Raw genomic sequence first — 20,565 nt, forward strand, 5'->3', positions numbered from 1 at the left:
CATGTCACTGGAACAGAACAAACTCAGTAGCTACTACTAGGTCCCTCTTCTTTCCTTTGATCTCCTTTTTACTACAGTCCGTCAGGAGCCAAGTCATATAGGATTCACCCTCTGGAATGGCCCTGGTGGGGTCCAGGCCAGGCCTGCATTACCCCTGCCTAGACTGTCGAAGCACCTCTCAAGTGACCATCACCTCCAGACCCTCTAGCTCCATCTCCTCCTGCAATACACAGCCTGTATCACATCACCTTGGTGCACAGACTCTTCCAGGTCTGCTTGGATAGCTTCTCTCCCTCCTCTCTACCTAGCCTGTTTTACCTTGTAGATAGAGAATATACAGTATGATGTCATGTTCTACTTGTTTACTGTCTCTCTCCCTAAAACATCTGATCAGGACTTTTTAGTCTTGCCACTGCTGTATCTCCAGTCCTACAACATAGTAAGCATTCAATAGACACCCCTATCTTTCCTTATTCTTCTAACTCACTCATCCAGTTAAATGGCTTCAAACACTATCTATTTTCTGATAACTACCAAATTTCTATCTCCCAAATTCCACACTCAGATATCTAAGTGCCTATTTGACATCTTCACTTAAATATCTAAAGGCGTCAAACTAACACATCCAAAAGTGAGCTCCTCTTCTTTCCCCCACCATCCCCAAGCCTTCAGTCCTCCAAGTTATCAGTTGATAACTCCACCCTTCCAGTTGATCTGGCCAAAGAGTTTAGAATCTTTCTTGCCTCTTCTCTCTTTCACAGGCCACGTCCAACCTATCAGAGAACCCTACTGATTCTCTCTTCAATATATCCCTAACCTCACTCCCACCCAAGCCACCATGATGCCTCATTTGAATTATTGCAATAGCTTCCTAACTGTTCTCTCTCTTCCTGCTCTTGCCCTTCTATAGTTTATTCTCAACCAACAGCCAGAATGATGCTGTTAAAATATAAACCAGATCATGACAATCTCCTGCTAAAAAAAAAAAACAAAAACAAAAAACCCTGCAATGGTTTCCCAGTTCACTTACCATCAAAGTCAAGTCCTAACCTTGGCCTACGGGGCCTTCCTTGATCAGATCCATTACTTCTCTGAGTTCCTCTCCTACCAGGACGCCCTGCCTCACTCAATTCTCATGAGTCCTCCTTGCTGTTCCTCAAATGTGCCAAGAACACTCCAGTCTTCCAACCTGGGCAAAGGCCATTCCTTTCACCTGGAACAGTCTCTTCCCCTCCTTCTTCCTTATTCTATATGATCAATTGCCTTAGACTTCTTTCAAATTTGTGTTCAAAAGTCACTTTCTCAATGAAGCTAACCAAACCATATTAGACACAAAGAAGAGAACCTTCTTTGTTTCATAGCTCATTGTAAATATCCAAATATCACCACAACCTACCCATTCTACTAAGTGTCTTAATCCCTAGTCTTATCATCAACTTGTGTATGCTCCTGTTAATACTCTGGTGGAAGGGTCAGCAAACTATGTTCCACTGGCCACCAGCTGTCTTTGCAAATTAAGTTTTATTGGAACATAGCCACATGCACCCATAGAAACAGCAGAGTTGAGTAGTTGTGACAGAGATCCTATGGCCCACAAAGCCCAAAATATTTACTATTTGGCGCTTTACAGAAGAACTTTGCTGTCCCTGATCTAGAGCCCGTGCTCCACAACAAGAGAAGCCAACTCAACTACAAGCCCGCGCACCTCAACGAAGAGTAGCCCCCGCTTGCTGCAACTAGAGAAAGCCCGCACGCAGCAACGAAGACCCAACACAGCCAAAAATAAAAAAATATTTTTTTTTTTTAAAAAGCACTACCAATAAAAGAAAATGCTGGTAATTTGTACTACATTAAAATTAAGAACTTACATTCCTCAGGACTCCATGAAGTGGAGTAAAAGTGCAAGTCACAGTAAAAACATCTGGAAATATACAACCCACAAAGCCCTAGTATCTAGAAAATAGACAAATATACTCAAGTGGTCAATAAACAGTTTTTTAAAAGTTGTACAACCCATAAGTAATAAGAAAAATGCAAATTAAAGTCACAGTGTGAGATATCACTAAAATGAAAGTAACTGATAACAGCAAGTGTTTGCAAAGAAGTAGAATAACTAGAACTCTTATACACTGATGGTATGAATGTAAACTGGTACAACCACTTCGGAAAACTGTTTGATAAGATCTACTGAAAGCTAAATATATACATTTTCTAAGACCCAGCAATTCGTTTTTTTTCTTCATTTATTTTATTTATTTTTGGCTGTGTTGGGTCTTCGTTGCTGCGAGTGGGGGCTACTCTTCGTTGCGGTGCACGGGCTTCTCATTGCAGTGGCTTCTCTTGTTGCGGAGCACGGGCTCTAGGCATGTGGGCTTCAGTAGTTGCAGCACACTGGCTCAGCAGTTGTGGCTCGTGGGCTCTAGAGCGCAGTCTCAGTAGTTGTGGCACACGGGCTTAGTTGCTCCGCAGCATGTGGGATGTTCCCGGCCCAGGGTTCGAACCCATGTCCCCTGCATTGGCAGGTGGATCCTTAACCACTGCACCACCAGGGAAGCTCTCTACGACCCAGCAATTCTACTCCTAGAAATGCCTACACATATGCACACCCCAAAATACATAAAAGAATGTTCAAAGCATATTTGTAGCACTCAAAACTGGAAATGTGCAAGTGTCTATCAACTGTAGAATGAGTAAACATATTAGGGTAAAGTTATACAATGGAATACTACACAGCAAAGAAAAAGAACAAAATAAAAATACACATAGCAAAAACATGGATGAATCTCACAAATAAAATTTGAGCAAAAGTGAGAATGAAAGAATAAATCCTGTATCACTCCATTTTTATTAAGTTTAAAAGCAAGCAAAATCAATTGACGGTGATAAATATCCCTTGCTACCATTGGAACAGTAACTGGGAAGAGACCTACTGAGTGTTGGTACCATTCTCTTTCTGATCTGGATGGTGATGAAACAAGTATGTACACTGTGCAAAGTTATCAAAATGTACACTTAGGATTCGTGCATCCTTCTGCATGTATGCTCTACTTCAATAAAGTACACTTGAAAAAATTAAGAGTAAAAAATCACTGTCATATAAAATAGGCTAAAAATGCAAATGAAGATTTAGAACAAAATACTTTTCTCTCCAATCACACAGAATTGCAAATTGTTAAGCAGAATTTTCTACTTATACTGATATCATGTTATACACCTGTTGGCATCATAAAATGCACTTACAAATACCGGGTATCAAAATAAGAAAACATGGTGAGAACAAGAATAGTGGAGATATGTTTTCCCTCAAAGGAAACAGGAGAACATAATGAACTAGATATCAAAGGAACAAAATTGGCCTCATCAAGATCTTTTCATTGTAGCAAACACAGGGAGTGATCAGGACATGAAAATACAGTAAACATAAACAAGGCCTCAGAGAACAGGGGGCAAGGCTTCACTGAAATGCGACACTGAAACGCTCCATCTGATTTTTGTTTAGTGTGTATCAGAATCAGCATTAGTGGGAGCACTGACACTGCCGGCTTGTTGACAAATACAGGTGCTTACTGGGCTTAGTCCTAGAAGCCCTGCTTCAGATGAGCTCTTATGTGGAAACCTAATATGTATACAGATAAAGAGTGTAACTGCTCTCCTCTGGATGAAATACAAAGCCAGGAGACATGGGGGATCTGAGGCCACTTGCCAGCCTTCCCTGCAGCCCATGGGAAGGCCCCAGATGACCCACTGTTTAGTGCAAGCGCAGTGCTCACCCCGTGACCACAGCTGACCATGCCAACCTGGGAGGTTAAAAAAGGAGCCCTTCCTCTCTCGCCACTCCATGCCTACTCCTCCCAAAGATGCACACTCAGGAGGGCAACCTTCTGATATACAAAAGGGTCACTCTTGAGTGAAGGATTTACAGGGAGCTGAGGAAGTAATCAGAGCAAAGAGTGCCACTGTGTGTCTCTCAAACAGCTTCATATGGACAGAGAGCCAGGGCACAGATCTGGATTCCCTTATAATACTGTGGGCTATGAGATCAGGATTGACTAGGAAAGTCCACTTTTCTGCCCAACTCCATTTTTTAAAAAATTTCTTCAACCCCATTACAAGTTTCCTGAAAAACGTACTTATTTGTTAGCTTCTTCTAAAGGTACCTGCTGATAAAACACTCCTAAGGCTGCCACACCTCCCATATGATTGTGTTTACTTGGCAAAAGCCTGTTGTACACAGCACTCACCTCCACTGAATGACTCTACCCGACCTCATGAAAAATGTTAAGTGAGCTATCATTTTGCAATTTGATGGTCATTTGAGTATCTTCTTTGTACTATGAATAGCTCTTTCAGTTTAATCCTAGATGGGGATTAACAGCTCAGAAAAGCCCAGGCTACATTTTATTACACCCACAGGGTGAGGACGCCACTGGCTCCTCATAAACAGATACAGGACATACCCTGTTTGTGTTTTGTGAGACAGGCAGATTCTGGAACAAATTACCTGCAGAAGGCAGGGTATCGAGAGATGGGCTATGCACTCTTCCACCACAGTCACATGCAGCTGAGGACAGAAGCAGAATCGTAGCCCCCTGGAAGCCCCGATGTCTTACGCACTCTCGTATGTCTTCAGAGATGGGACAGTGTTCAACACAGCACAGATAGTAAGCAAAATTCCCAGCTACCTGACCAGTGGTTAAACTGCAAGTTAAAATAAACGGCTTCTCAAAGAACAAAAGAAAGAAGAAGAAACAAAAGGAAATCCTCCTTTGTTCTCTCACATTATTTCTTTTAGTAATATTATTTTTATAAAGTCCTTTATTTTCCACATGGCCCGTTTATGTGCAATAGTCCTGGAAGGTAGGTTATTACCCTGATTTTGTAGATAAGGAAAATAAGGCTCAGAAATCGGAAATGACTTGTCCATCAACCAACAGCTAGAGAGAAGCAGAAACAGTTGTCATGCCACGTTCTTTCTACAATTCACAGATGACTCCCATCCCCCACATTCTGCTGCTTTACCTGTTCTTTTCTCCTAACCACACTAACACACACACAGCCCTCCCAGCACTGGCAAAGCCTCTTGCTTCTTTCCTCCGCCAGGCCAGTGGTGTGCTGGTGGTAACATCAGCCCCGCCACTTCATGCCCACGACGGAAGACTGATCGGAGTCGGGAAAACGCCGGAAATCTGTTCCTCAGCCCCCCATCTCCAGTCCAGCTCTCTTCCAGCCCTCCCTCCAGATTTGCTGCAGAAAGGAGGAAGACGAGAGAGCGAGCACACCTGTGCGGAGCTCACGCAAACTTACAGGTTCCCCTTGTTGTTCACCCCGAGGAAACGTCATCATAACGTTCTCATCAAACTGACTCCCACTGGGTAAATCAACACCACCATGAGCTAGCTGCTCATTTATTATTTGGAGATTTTAGTGGGAACATTTTTATTGGTATTCCACTGAAAAGTTGTGGCTAGAGGAACTGGGTGATGGGAGAGGCAAAAACTAAAATTATTCTAGGGATTTTAAAATATCAAATAATCCTCGTGAAGTATTAACGGAAAGCATCTGAGCTTCTAGAATACATGAAAGAAAACCAGGTAAATATATGTGTTTTTGCCTCTGCCCTGGCTGATCTAGCCTTAAATAACTGTCATGTCAAATGAACGTTGAGGAATGGGTGGGAGAGGGGAAGGCTGCCTTACCTATACTTTATGTAGTTATTACCTTCATTTCTGATAAGGAAAATAAAGACCTGAAAGGATAATTAACTTGACTCAGAGACAAAAGTGGCAGAGCTGGGAGGAGCTAAGTCTCTCCAATTCCAGAACCATCCAGAACAGATGGTGCTCTATTACACCATCTGTATTTCCCCCATCTGTACATTCCTCACGACGTACAAGTAAGACAAGACCAAGAAGTCTGAATAAATTAGAGACAAGGAACAAAGACATTTAAAATGGGTGCATTACCCATTTCCCCTGAAATGCACAATCTGTGTGCCCCAAAAGGGCTCCAAAATTCTCCACAGCAATGCTTTCTACACCAGGTTCACATGCACAGATAACATACGCTGGACACGGCACAGTCCGAGGGAAATGTGGTGTCTTCTGCCCAATGTATCTTCAGTAACCAGTTTATTTTTAAACAAGAACGTACCACTGCCCCACCATGTCCTGGTTTTCCCTTTCTCCTAATGCTTAGGAGACTTCAGGGTTTTCTGCAGCTTGGCGGCTGAGCCCCATGAAGATGGTGCTGTGTCCCCCAATAAAGGCGGGGGCAGCACAGCAGACACTGCCAGCCCAGCCAGAGGGAATCGTGTTATTGAGAAGAACAGGGTTCTCCACGTACCGCTCCAAATTACCATCTCGCGCGCTGCCTCTGGACTCCAGCTACTCCATGAGGACAAGGTAAGGACACAAGGTACTGGGAACATGAATCCCTTCTGTTCTTAGGCACTTTATTAACGTCTTCATTCTAATAGTGGGAAGCACTACTGACTGTGAAGGGAATGAAGTGGACGGTCAAATCCTGTCTGTCTCTCACCTTCTACGACCCTGTGACTCAGTTGTGCTCCATCCTCCCTCACCTTACAACGAAAGCAGAGCATCAAAACTACTAAGCCAGAAACTTAATTTTTCACGAAGGGAGACTTTTTTTTCAAGAACTGGAGCCTCAAAACACCGAGATATCTTTGTTAAAAGGGATAGGCTAACTTCTTAAAACCATTTCCATACACTTCATTCTTGGGAAAAAAACCCAAACCGCTCACACAGGTCTGCACTTCCTTAGGTGTGCACACACTCACGCTGCTTACCAAAAGTGACTTCTCCTTTGCCAGCTTTGTCAAACAGCTGGAAGGCCACCACGAACAAAGCATCTGGGGCACACAGGACAGATTCAAACGCCACAAATTCTTGAAAGGATATTAATCTGCAACACAAAACAAGCACAAAGCATAAAGTCAGTAGCTTGTGGAAGATAAAAGCATACACAAATATACACTAAGGGGAAAAAATAAAACGTCACTGTCAAAAAATAAAATTCAAACCTAAAAACATGTATAAACACTTAGCATTTCCTTTTACATAGAGTGGACTGAAATAACACACAGAATCTAAAAGACACGACAGATTTGAGGATATGGTGACACATTAATTCTAAAAATAAAGCTTAGACACTTTAGATTAATATATGGTTGTTAACAACAAAATAGACCAGCTCAGTCATTCATTAATACCTTCCTACACCATGTAAAAATGGTTCACAAAGATTCATTCATTACTGATATCCACTGACCACATGAGGATTGAACTAAAGGATGATATTGGGGTGGGGGATAGAATACAGATAAACTGGCCACAAAATATGACCCCAAGGCACTTTTAGTCTGGTAAGACAGACAACACTAGTCTAGAATATTATACAGGAAAGACAAATCATAAGACAGGAACCAAGATGATGATAACAGAATTTTGGTAGGAAACCAAAGAAAGCTTTGTGGCAGAGATGGAATGTGAGTTGGGTCTCGAAAAATTAGTGAAATACAGGTATGCAGTAATGGGCATAGAAAGGGGGTCACCTTAGGCAGGGGCAATGCCTGCAGAAAGGCAGGTGCAAGAAAGCTAGGGAGTGTGCAAGGAAAATGTGAGCAACTAATTTTATCTGGACAGAAAAGTACATAAGAGAACACTGTGAAATGAGATCAGACGTTCAGAGATACAAGTTTCTGAGCAAGGTCATGGTATGATTACATCTATCCATTAGGAGGTGCAGAACAGGCCACAGATGCTTTGACTTCCAAGGAGTAAATAAATCCACAAAGGCTGTCTTAGAACTAAGTTCTTTGCCACTATTTTGTATTTTAAATGTACAAATATTTCAATGATACATTGGGACAGTCCAAGTCTCGAGGATATAGAAGGAGAAAGAAAACAGAAGTCCTTTCCCATGTTTCACAGAACAGTTAATTACTTCTAAAATCTTATAGAGACAACACATTTTTATACAAAGTAAGTGCTACAACGTTAACTTAGCTATTTCCCAGAATGTCACCTGATTATAATAATGCCACAAAGAAAGGAAAACTCTGGTGTGTTCATTACACGGTCTCTATGTCATTCACCATCCAAAAACACATCCTTCCGAACGCAGGGGAACATTCAGGAACGGCACGTATTACAGAAGAACACTTGCCCAGAACATTTTGTCCTCGGCTACAGAGTCGGTCTCACTGAGAATCTTGTGTGTGTGAGCAGGACCAGGGGCAGGTGGGGATAGCAAGGGAAACACATATGAGTGGAAGGTTCCCGGCTGGCCTCAAGGAGCTGACAGCCTGCTGGGGGAAGGAGAGGTAGTCGCGTGCATGTAACCCTGCCAGAACACGAGCTGAGTATCAAAAGTAAAAGATAAAGTATCAAGGGGCACAGAGGAGAAGTGATTTATTCTTCCTTAAGGAATAAATAAATAATAAATTAAGGAATAAATCTAAGGAAATTAAGGAATGCTCCACGAATCTGTGGCATTTAAAGAACAAATTTTAAAGCTGAAAAGATCTTAGAGATCAACTCCTTCCACCTCCTCATTTTACTTTTGAGAAAACTATTAGAAGTTATGGCTCATGCACAGTGAAACAACTGGCTTCTGGCATTTTGGCCTGAAAACCAAGTGTCCTGGTTCCCATTTGACCGAGACAGAATTCCAATCGGTATGGGAGGATGGAGAGAAGAGAGAAGGGTAGGGGGAGGACGATCCACACTGAGGAAAGAACTAAGTACAGAGGGCTGTGCTGTATTTAGAGAAGGACAAAGGTGTTACTGACCCGCATCTAATGGTCCTGCTGAGTAAAAGAGTGGTTGAGCTATCATGCCAGCCACCTGTAAAGGCCTGTAAAGGCCAGTTATAGAATCCTGACCTTTTTTTTTTTTGCAGGCAGTGAGAAGTCACTGGAGGTTTTTAGGGTTAATAAATACCAGGTTCATATCTTTATTTTAGAAAAGGAACTGCTGTGGAAGATGAATTTAACAGAGGAAAGACGAGACGTGGGGAGACAGCCTGACAGCTAGAGACAGCAGGGGTCTAAACCAGAGCCGGAACACTAGGATTGGAGAAAGGGGAAAAGTGGAGAAATACAACTGAGGCAGGAATGACAAAACTTGGTAGCAACTGGAGGTCAGAGGCTGACAGCCAGAAAAGAGTTACTCCAAGACTTCTAACTTAGATAATTGAGTGGGATGATGACACCACCACCAAAGATAAATAAAAAAGGAAAAAGAAGGGAATTGTGAGAGAGTAAGACCAATTCTAACCGTGTTAAATTGGAGATACCCATGGAACAGTGAAGTATGGTACCCAGCAGGAAGCCAAAAGGACTAGTGTGGACCTCAGGAAAAAGGTGAATATGGGGTTGAACTATGTCCCCCCAAAATCCACGTTGAAGTCCTAACCTCAGAATGCAATTGTCGCAAATGTAATTGGTTAAGATGAGATCCTACTGGAGTAGGGTGGGCACCCAATCCAAAATGACTAGAGTCCTTATGAAAAGGAGAAATCTGGACCCAGACGTGCACACGGGGAGAGCGCCACGTGAAGATGAAGGCAGAGATCAGGGTGATGCTTCTACAAACCCAGGAATGCCGAAGACTGCCAGCAAACCACCCGAATGAAGCTAGGGAAGAAGCATGGAACAGGCCCTCAGAAGGTAGCAACCTTGCTAACACCTTGATCTCAGCCTCTGGAACTGTGAGACAATAAAATTCTTTGTTTTTTCTTTAAGCCACCTAGTGTGTGGTGCTTTGTTATGACAGCCCTAGCAAACTAATATTAATACACAGGCCAAGATTGGAAACACAGAACTAGGAGTTTTTAAACAAAGGCTACTTAATGCTGTGAATGAAACCGCCCAGAACCATTTCACTTAGGGATGCATGCTCGCCCAGCTCCAGACCACTGAAGCAGCAGCACAGAGGAGAAATGTGTTTCTGATTGGCTGCTTTCTTCTCGCCACCACTCCTCACACCTCAGGACCTCCTCAGAGCAGCACCAACAACCATACAGCCGCACACTCATCAGCTGAACTTGCTGCCAGTGTATCAATCGATAAATTATCTCTGCATAGACGGTGGGTGAGTTAAGGCGAATCACACAGCGTGTTATGTAGAACCAGGACATTTCTTAAATGTAATGATCTGAATAAAGGAAGGCTTAAATACCAGAAAAAGAGAATCTCATCTCTCTCAAAATGGTATGAGAAACCTGAAGGCCATCTATATCGGTGAACAAATCCTCCTCTGGCAATGTCATTGTGGTTTCATAACTGTAACTGGCCAATGAATGCTCTGGTATTTTAGGCATGTTACAGATACCAAAAAGGTATGTAATTTGGTAATCCTGTTAGACACAAGTATTATACATCTATGTAGGAGGTATACAGATGAACTATGAAATCATAATATTTTACTGTTCATCAAGATCATTTTGGATTTTCAAGGTAATCTGACTAGAAGGCTATCAGAATAATTATATAGTACTATATTCATTTACAGCGTGATATCTAAAAACATTTACATAGGTATACATATTTTTTGTGTAAACAGTATTCCAGTCTTGCTTTGCAGATTTAATGGGTATTAGCGTACGTTACAACAAAGGATACCAGCTTAATCAAGTTCAGACCTGGCTGGTGAGCTCACTTAGTTCCTTTTCTGCCCTCAACTTCCCAAACTTCTTTGACAATGTTAGATGCCCTCTAAAATAAATCACACAACTCTGATGAGCTCTACATCTAGCGTCTAAGAGGAACAGTCACGATATGACACTAATGCTCACCTGCAGCAACTAACAGTATGGAGGTTCCTTAAAACACTAAAAATAGAACTACCATACAACCCAGCAATGCCAATACTGGGCATATACCCTGAGAAAACCATAATTCAAAAACAGCACCACAATGTTCACTGCAGCTCTATTTACAAGAGCCAGGACACGGAAGCAACCTAAGTGTCCATCAACAGATGAATGGATAAAGAAGATGTGGCACATGTATACAATGGAATATTACTCAACCATAAAAAGAAACAAAACTGAGTTATTTGTAGTGAGGTGGATGGACCTTAAGTCTGTCATACAGAGTGAGGTAAGTCAAAAACAGAAAAACAAATACCGTATGCTAACGCATATATATGGAATCTAAAAAAAAAAAAAAAAATGGTTCTGAAGAACCTAGGGGCAGGACGGGAATAAAGACGCAGACGTAGAGAATGGACTTGAGGACACGGAGAGGGGGAATGGTAGGCCGGGACTAAGTGAGAGAGTGGCATGGACATACATACACTACCAAATGTAAAACAGATAGCTAGTGGGAAGCAGCCACATAGCACAGGGAGATCAGCTCAGTGCTTTGTGCCACCTAGAGGGGTGGGATAGGGAGGGTGGGAGGGAGATGCAGGAGGAAGGAGATATGGGGATATATGTATATGTATAGCTGACTCACTTTGTTATAAAGCAGAAACTAACACACCATTGTAAAGCAATTATACTCCAATAAAGATGTTAAAAAAAAAAAAGTACATCTACGAGAAAGTGCACAAACCAGTGGAAAAAGAAAAAGGTTAGGGGAGAGTAGGTTTCCAGCTACTCTATTTCATGGTTCTGACACGAGCAGAGATTTTTTTAAGCAAGTCATTTTTGTTCTCCAAACCACCAGAGCTATTGTTCTTCTGAAAGACATTTATAACAGCAGCTATGTTACAAGTCCTTTAAAGTCTCGGTAAAACAGCTACAGCAGTACATACTGCAGTCACATACTGAGCCAAGGAGGAAAGGATTAAAAGTGGAGTGCCTCTGGACATTATGCTTAGGATGATGTAAGATTACATGTCTACTATGGACAGAGGAAGATACTAGGATACATACCAAAATGATGTCAGTGCTTTTTACATTAGCATAACTGTAGGCTTCCTTCCCCGCCCCTTCTCAACTTTGCAAGGGAAAGCTCTCAGCCTGGAAACACTTATAACAGAGAATATAGATGGAAAATTATGATATTATAGAAAAAATGGTAGGTAATATAAGAGAACTGGAGATAAATTACTCCATGAATTCAGAGGAGGGAAAGATTATTGTTATATTGAGAAAAAGGAGGAGATGGAGAAAGTCTGTGAAATTAGGAACACGTGACATCAGAGGGAAGATGTGACCATGTGGTCATGTAACATCAGTCTTGTAAAAGAGGGGAGATGATCAAGTAGAGATGGCAGGTGGGGAAAGGAAAGGCCATTGACTCCAATTCAGCACCTGCTCTATGTGCTGAGCACAGGCCAGTGCTGGGAACACATAGATGAAAAGGGCAATTTCTGCCCCAAACAACTGGAGGTCTGGGGGAGTAGACGGTGAGCCAGGAACCAAGGAAGGAAGGCTGGAGATGAAGAGGCACAAGAAGTGCAAGTGTGCTGGAGGGAGGGCAAGCACAAAGGAAGGTATGGAGTTCCTAATGGCAGATAAAATCTAGAACTTTTAGTGACATGATGAATTTGGGCTTCAGACCCTTCAACCTGGCACAGGAGAGTTAAATGAACTGGAGGGAGAAGAGCCTGGAGTTGGGGAGATTGTTGGTTGAATCCAGGGAAGAATCATGAAGATCTGAAGGAGAAAGAAAGGCTCCTTACGACACGGGGATAGAAGTTTATGGCACTACACTCTCCGGAGGACAATCCAACAATACAGCAAGAGTCTTGATAACGCCCACACTCCTTGACACCACAGTCGCACTTCCAGGAATTTACCCTAAAACATCATCAGTGAATGTGTGCAAACTTTTCTTTTCTCTACAGGAATGTTCAAGCAGCATTGTTGATAACAGTGAAAAAAGTGAAAACAACCTCAATATGCAACAATTCATGACTGATTAAATAAAGGACCATTCAGACACTGACAACTGTCCAACCACTACAAACTGCAATAAACAAATTCATGTTATTAAGTACAAAATCAGTTACACAAATGTATGTAGAAAAGAAGCCTATTTTGTGAAAAATAGACAAAAATCGTATCTTATACACACACACAAAGAGTTTGAAGGATGAACACCAAAGAGTTAGTCATGGGTGTATCTCCAGGTAATTAAAATATTAGAAATTTAAGGTTTTTTCTTTTTGCTTGTCCACATTTTCTAATCTTTTCAATAACACACATATTGAATTATTTGTGTAGTAAGAAAGAGAATAAAAATTTCTATGAAACAAAACAGCAAGCACCTTAAATTTGGGTAGTGGCAGAAGGACTGAACAAAATGGGTGGGGGTAGGGAGAGCTGAAAAGAGAAGCAAACAGTTGAAAGACTCCCACTCACTCTGGCCATCCAAGGTGGATAAGCTCCAGTTCTCTTTCTCCCTGCTGTTGCTTACTCTCGCTCAGCAATGGCTTGTACCCTGTGTGGTCCCTCTCATCTCCCGCCTGGCTCCTATCTCCAGGCCAACTCCCGTGGCTATGAAAGTTTAAGCAACTGCACGTAAGGAGCTGATCTGTTTAGACTTTAGGAAGTTTGGTAATAGACAGTGCAGCATCTCAAAATCCAATTACCACTTTTACTTAAGGTTCCTAACCATAAGAGTGCTTCACAAAAATAACTTCTCCTTATAACCTTCTTCCGTGTGTTACAACAGAAGCCAAACAGCTGTCCAGGAATAATGGCAGAGATGAAAGTAAATCTAACTCCAAAAACTGGGCTCCAACCACCAGACCACCCAGGTTCAAGTATCTGTGAATGTCAAGCGAAAAAAACAAAAAAAAACAAAAACAGAACTGGGCTCTCCTGTGATGGCCAGTTTATCAAAACAGTTTTGGCCTCCATGACTTTAACATCTTTAATAGCTTTGGGGGGTTTCCAGTTCTTTTATCTCCCTCCCAAATGCCCTGGAAATATTCATTGTTCAGGGCCCCAAACATATATGTACCCCGCACTTAGCATACGCCAGGCAATGCCCTAGGCGCTAAGGGTACTATGAAAATGAATAAGATTGACAGAATCCATGTCCTCAAGGAGTTCCATTCCAGTGGAGAAGGCAGACAATGAGCTCAAACATACCTACATAAAGATGAGATGGTTCTAGATCAGATAACTGCTGTGTAGAGGACAAAATTGAGAAATACATTAAGATAGTGCTTCTTAGCCCCAGCGAGCCTATTTAATGGGTATGAGGAGGGATCAGAGCAACCATCCGGTTTTTTTGTTGTTGTTGTTTTTTAACTTCCCACCCAGCCAAACTTGAGAATGATGGAGATAGGTGGTGAGGAAATGCCTTCTGGGGGGTGGTATTAAGATCTGAATGATGAAAAGGAGGAAGCACGGGAAGATCTGGAGCAAGGGTATTCTGGTGGAAGAAACCTCAGTGTGAGGTCTGGACCTATGACCAGCCAACCCTGCCAAGTTCCATGGCACAGGGAGACACCTGAGTGGCTGGAGAGTACAGGGGTGGGGGGCAGGGAGAGAGACGGGGATGAAGGAGGGTGCAGGGCATACAGGCTGTGTGGATTTCATTCCAAGCACACATGGGAAACAGCCATGTTGGAGGGTTTTATGCAGGGGGGTGATGTGAGCTCCTGGAAAGAACACTCAGGAAACCCTAGAGCACGAGTCCAGTTGGAAGTGGCTGCAGTTGGTGGGACCGGGGTCATAGCAGGAGAGAGAAAAACAGAAGTGATTAAATCCAGGATACGCTCTCTAGACAGAGCTGGGGGGCTTGTCCTAGAAGTCAAAGCACACAGTTTTTAAAGCCCAGGAGCACATCATGTGTGCCCTTGGGATGCCTGGTGCCTGCAGCCGCCAGAGAAGCAGAGACTCTGAGGCCCCGAAGTTACTGAGGTTACAAAAACCGCTACTTAGGCAGATGATGAAAGAGGTCATAAATAAAGATTTTATTTAATATTCCAGTTGATGGTCAGTGAGCAAACAAACTAAGCCTCAACGGCCCTAATTATGTAAATTTAACGCAACTGTTCTTAACACATTCTAGAAAGAGACAATGAGTTATTACCTCATTTTATATTCTAAAAACCATCAGTAATAAGGTAGAAAGAGGCTCGAGTTGTAGTTTTCCCTTGCCTAACGGGCAGCATGATCTTGCTGGGCAAGTTGGAACAGACCCCCTTTCCTGATCTCTTACAGGTGCTCTCTCCAGTGCTTTTCACGCTACAATCCCATTTTCTTCTGTCTTCAGTCAGAGGGAGGATCCGTGTCCAGCCTGGCTCCAGCACCGGCCTGGCGTTCCCAGGAGTGCATCTGTCCTGAGGCCAGCTGGGTTCCTCAACCCTACCATGCATTCAGGTTCAAATCTCACTGCAGCGTTCGCCAAGGGGCTATTTAAATTCAATGGCTCCAATGAAATCTGACAGCTTGAATGTTGTTCAAACAAGCAGGCTACTGCCTGGCTTTAAAAACCTATTAAAGATTTTATTAGCAATTTTACTGTATTGTTATCATAAATTTAGCTTATAAATACCACCTCTGCATATATCACTGCTCCCATATTGCCAAAAGAAGATAAATATAAAGGCTCTTGTAATTACGAGCTTAACTCGGTGAGTGATATGCCCATGCTTCCAGATCTACCTGTCTGGCCACTGCTTTGCAGTTCATTTCAAACAGTATTTGAGCTGCCCAAGGCGGACTGTGCCAACTGCTGGCATTTATACAGGGTGTTCTTCTACCTCTAATACTTTCTTCCTTATCAGCGGGATCAAACATGTCGAGCAAGTATGATCCATCCCCGTTCTACTTCACTTTTGCTAATAGCTCTCTCAGTTACACACTGAAAAGTGTCTTTCACCTACACATGCTCTACACCCCATTGCTTCTTTCCTTCCCTGTTAAATAATACCGCCCAAGAACTTCAGGAGAATCTGTCCCTGTGTCCAGCCACCTCCCCCAACCTCCCATCTTTTAACTTTGAGTTATAGAAAAGCTTTAATCATGAACAATCCCCACAAGAGTGAGGCTGCATCAAGGAAAAGAACCACCACAGGCTTTTTAAAACTAGAAACAAATCAGATTCTCTATCTCCATAAGACTCTATACTGTTATTTCTTCAATATATCATTATTGTAAAAAAGTACCTAAAAAAAGCTATCTTATATTACATTGTTCCTATTCTGAATAATTACCAATATTGAGTTCAGTAATATGTACCACAGATACTCTTTATTACATCATGGGGTAAACAGCATTTTGAGATCTATCCAAACACTTGGGTTTTTGTTAATAGAAAAGTGTACTCTGTCGGTAGGAATGTAAATTGGTGTAGCCACTGTGGAAAACAGTACGGAGGTTTCTCAAAAACTTAAAAATAGGGCTTCCCTAGTGGCGCAGTGGTTGAGAGTCCGCCTGCCGATGCAGGGGACACGGGTTCGTGCCCCGGTCCGGGAAGATCCCACATGCCGCAGAGCGGCTGGGCCCGTGAGCCATGGCCGCTGAGCCTGCGCGTCCGGAGCCTGTGCTCCGCAACGGGAGAGGCCACAGCAGTGATAGGCCCGTGTACCACAAAAAAAAATACATAAATAAAAATAAAAATAGAACTACCATGTGACCCAGCAATTCCACTCCTGGGTATATATCTGAAGAAAAAGAAAACACTAATTCGAAAAGTTACATGCACCCCAATGTTCATAGCAGCATTATTTACAATTGGCAAGATACGGAAGCAACCTAAGTGTCCATCAACAGATGAATGGATAAAGAAGAGGTGAGATATACACATACACACACTCACACAAATATATATACACAGTGAAATACTACTCAGCCATAAAAAAGAATGAAATTTTGCCATTTGCAGCAACATGGGTGGACTTGGAGGGTATTATGTTAAGTGAAATAAATCAGACAAATAAAGACAAATACTGTATGATACCACTTATGTGGAATATAAAAAATACAACAAACTAGTAAATATAACAAAAAAGAAGGAGACTCAACAGATATAGAGAACAAACCAGTGGTTACCACTGGGGACAAGGAAGGGGTTAAAGGCAATATAGGGGTAGGGGATTAAGAGGTACAAATTATCATGTAAAAATTAAGCTACACAGATATACTGTACAACACAAGGAATATAGCCAATATTTTATAATAACTATAAAAATAAAATGTATACAAAGTTACTAAAAACACTATGAGCAACTCATTTTAAATTGGGGATTGCCTTTAATGGGGGAAAAAGTTGAAAAGGAGAAAGACCAGTGGTGAAAAAAGGGAGAAGTAGTTATAAACCATACTGGAAAATCCACTTGGGTAAGCAAAGTAGTTTTTTTTTTTTTTTAATCTAGGTTTCCTAGATCTTCCCTTATTCTTTCAAGGCTGGATGAGAAGGCTTTCAACATTATTAAAATGGCAAATGCCAAAAAATAAAAATAAAAATAAATTTTTAAAAAAGGGACTTCCCTGGTAGTCCCGTGGTTAAGACTCCATGCTTCCAGTGCCGGGGGCATGGGATCCCTGGTCAGGGAACTAACATCCCACATGCTGTGCAGAGCAGCCAAAAACAAATAAATAAATAAAAATGAAAATAAATAAAATGGCAAATGAAGAAGGATGACAGGGAGATAAACTGCAGATAAGCCCGATAAATCAGTAACTGGAAAGCCAGCAGGCAAGTAAATTTGTTAACTAGCATTTTTTAAGGACCACCGTACACTGGCCTATCACTGCATAAAGTAGCAGGTTAGCTGTTAGATTGCCACTAGAAACCAGTTACATACTTTAAATGCTTCCCGTCGAGTACATGCTGCCAAACCCTTTGCATATCTGACTTCAGTCTCCAGTTTGATTAGTTTAGAGCCGAAAAACACAAAAGCGCCCTGCACTCCAGAGACTATGTGAGTACCTACGGCACAGTAGACAGCTCAAGGAACAACCTTCGCAGGCCCGTACTATCTATGGGTGTTCTTTGCCCAAATGGCATTTTAAAACACAAAAAATTGATTGAGTTAAATCATTTTGTAATCGGAACACAATGCCTTTCTCAATGCGTTTTTCTGAAACTCTGAAGCAAGGTGACGATGATTAAAATGATATTCGGAAACAAGTAAGAAGCATCTAAATAAGCACAGACACACAAAAAGTGACAAGAGCAAATGTGCTACTGTCTCGCATCTGCCAATGCAGTAACTGTCCAGCTAGGCACTCTGACTAAAAAGCAGTAAACTAAATTTTTAAAAAATACATGAAATCAAGTTTTACTGATTGCCCTTTGAAAAAACATTATCAGTTACTCAAATATTTTAACATTTTCTTTCACTTATAAAACTTACATTATGGATACACGCAAAAACCTTTTTTGATGTGATCAGAACATAAGCCCTTAGCAAGCAAAAATTCAATGACTGAAATAGCCTTTATCATATTTTTTTAAATAAAATTATTTATGGTGTGGCCAAAAGAAACAGAAGTACATAGGCTTAAGCCAGAATATCACACGCACACAAAAAAAGCCAACATTAATATCTGCTGTGCCAGCTGAATTCGAATTAACCCAATTTTACATGTTAATTAAACCAGCTATTTTCTTCTTATTGTATTTTTGCTTCTTAAATAGTAGAGTCTACAAGTGGTTCCCAACAGACTTGTTCCAATAACAATGACGTATTCATTTACTTCTATTATGACCATACAATACAGTAACTGAGCAGTAATTTTTCAGTCAATTACATGTGTGGTTCTTTACGCTTAAAAATGCTGAAATAATGTATACTACAGAGCCATATGCCTGAATCTCTAGTCTGCCTGAGGCAGTTGCCTGGGTAACACATTTTCTCTTTGGTTTAGCATAACCCTTTGTTGAATATCATTAGGTGTCATTAAATAGCAAACATGAACATGAACTTCAATACACTACTTAGATAGAGTCATTTTACACATGTAAACAAGTGCTCCATCATTTATAAGAAGCTTAAAATAGATTATGGTTTTCTGTATTTAAGACCATGAAAAAGAAATCTTAAAAGTGCCTACGTGTTGATTCCAAATTGAATTTGCAGAAATCTCTCTTATATTAACAAGAGAACTCAGACCAAGTTTCAGGGGCAACACTTCTCATCTATATAGTCATAATATTTCAGTGCAAGCAAAGAAGGCTTAGGTTTCTAAATTTTACTTTAAATTTACTCAAAGTTGTAAAATAACTGCATCAATTCCATCTCAGACCGTCAAATACTTTTACTCTCATTTCTAACAAGGAGAGAGAAAGCACTCAAGTTCGGTAACAAAATTAATTTAAAGAATAAGATCCTTAAAATCAAGGCACATAGTAAGAAAGAAAAAGTATGGGATAAATCATGCACTATCTAAAATATTTTAAATTTAAAAATTTACTGATGTGTTCTATAGTTTAGAAGGGGTAATATGCAGTTTATACAGCATGTTCTAGAGCAATGCCTGCATGAAGAATGGCAGCTGTCCCCAATAATCTCCATCAGCCCTCCATCCAATGCCGCCCCAAATACGCATCCTTGTCTAAGAAAAACAATGTACTTGGCCCCACAAACATAGTCTCAATGCTTCGAGTCTCCTCCTCCCCACCCACATTCCCAAGCAGATTATCGCTCCTAAACCATGGAATTACGATTTTCTGAGACACATCATAACTCCCTGTAAGCCTAATCTCTCAGCCTGTAAACAATAACAACTTGTCCTCTATCACCTGCATCACAAAGGGCCTCTAAATCTGCAATGTTAATTTTTTTTTGCGGTACGCGGGCCTCTCACTGTTGTGGCCTCTCCCGCTGCGGAGCACAGGCTCCGGACGCGCAGGCTCAGCGGCCATGGCTCATGGGCCCAGCCGCTCTGCGGCATGTGGGATCCTCCTGGTCCGGGGCACGAACCCGTGACCCCTGCATCGGCAGGCAGACTCTCAACCACTGTGCCACCAGGGAAGCCCCTGCAATGTTAATTTTAAAGGACACATGCAGAAAGAAAATGAATCATCAAATGGCACGGCCATCTCTAACGTGCTTTCTCACCTTTCCCAGAAAAGGAGAAAGGCAGGCTCCAAAACGCTGGAAGTGGGGCTGGGGGTACTGATCAAGTAAGGTTCAGGAGGCAGCCCCAAAGCTGTCCTCAGTCAACCTAAGAGTAAAGAGACAGCTTGGCCAAGAACAAATAAGTTCTTAGTTGTGAGGCTTGAGGTACCAGAAAGAACTATGATGATGAACTGGGATCTTTTTTCTCCTTCCCACATCTGTTTCCTAATTCAAAATGAGGAAGAAATGGCCACACAAAATGGAATGACTTAGCCTCAGGTGCCATGCTTACACCTCCCACTGCTCCACAAATACTCACATAACTGAATAAAACCTCAAACACCATGTTCAGTCCAGGGGCTGAGGTGTGGTTGGCAAGGAAAAAGTTATTTGATATTAAATGTATACCCCATTTTGGTTTCAACATTCTGCTCTGAAATGAGGTAAATCATGAGAAACAAACTGATAGCACAGGTAAATCTTTAAGCAAAACATGTTCAAGATATACTGGGATCAGTACAGATTCAGTCACATCTCTGATGCCTCTATAACGATTCATGTTCTA

General features: G+C 41.7%; 1 protein-coding gene across 3 annotated transcripts in view; it reads right to left on the reverse strand.

Annotated features, from left to right (window-relative positions):
* SLC25A13 (solute carrier family 25 member 13) overlaps nt 1-20,565 on the reverse strand; it is a 203,307-nt gene that overhangs the window by 106,861 nt on the left and 75,881 nt on the right. For all 3 annotated transcript variants that reach the window (XM_027102493.1, XM_027102492.1, XM_027102494.1), the window contains one exon: nt 6,809-6,924. In XM_027102493.1, coding sequence (XP_026958294.1) covers nt 6,809-6,924 — 116 coding nt within the window. The remainder of the gene's footprint in view (nt 1-6,808; nt 6,925-20,565) is intronic.

Source organism: Aethalodelphis obliquidens, unplaced genomic scaffold (genome assembly GCF_003676395.1).
Source record: "Aethalodelphis obliquidens isolate GAN/ISIS:26980383/991018 unplaced genomic scaffold, ASM367639v1 scaffold5, whole genome shotgun sequence".
Classification (NCBI taxonomy): domain Eukaryota; kingdom Metazoa; phylum Chordata; class Mammalia; order Artiodactyla; family Delphinidae; genus Aethalodelphis; species Aethalodelphis obliquidens.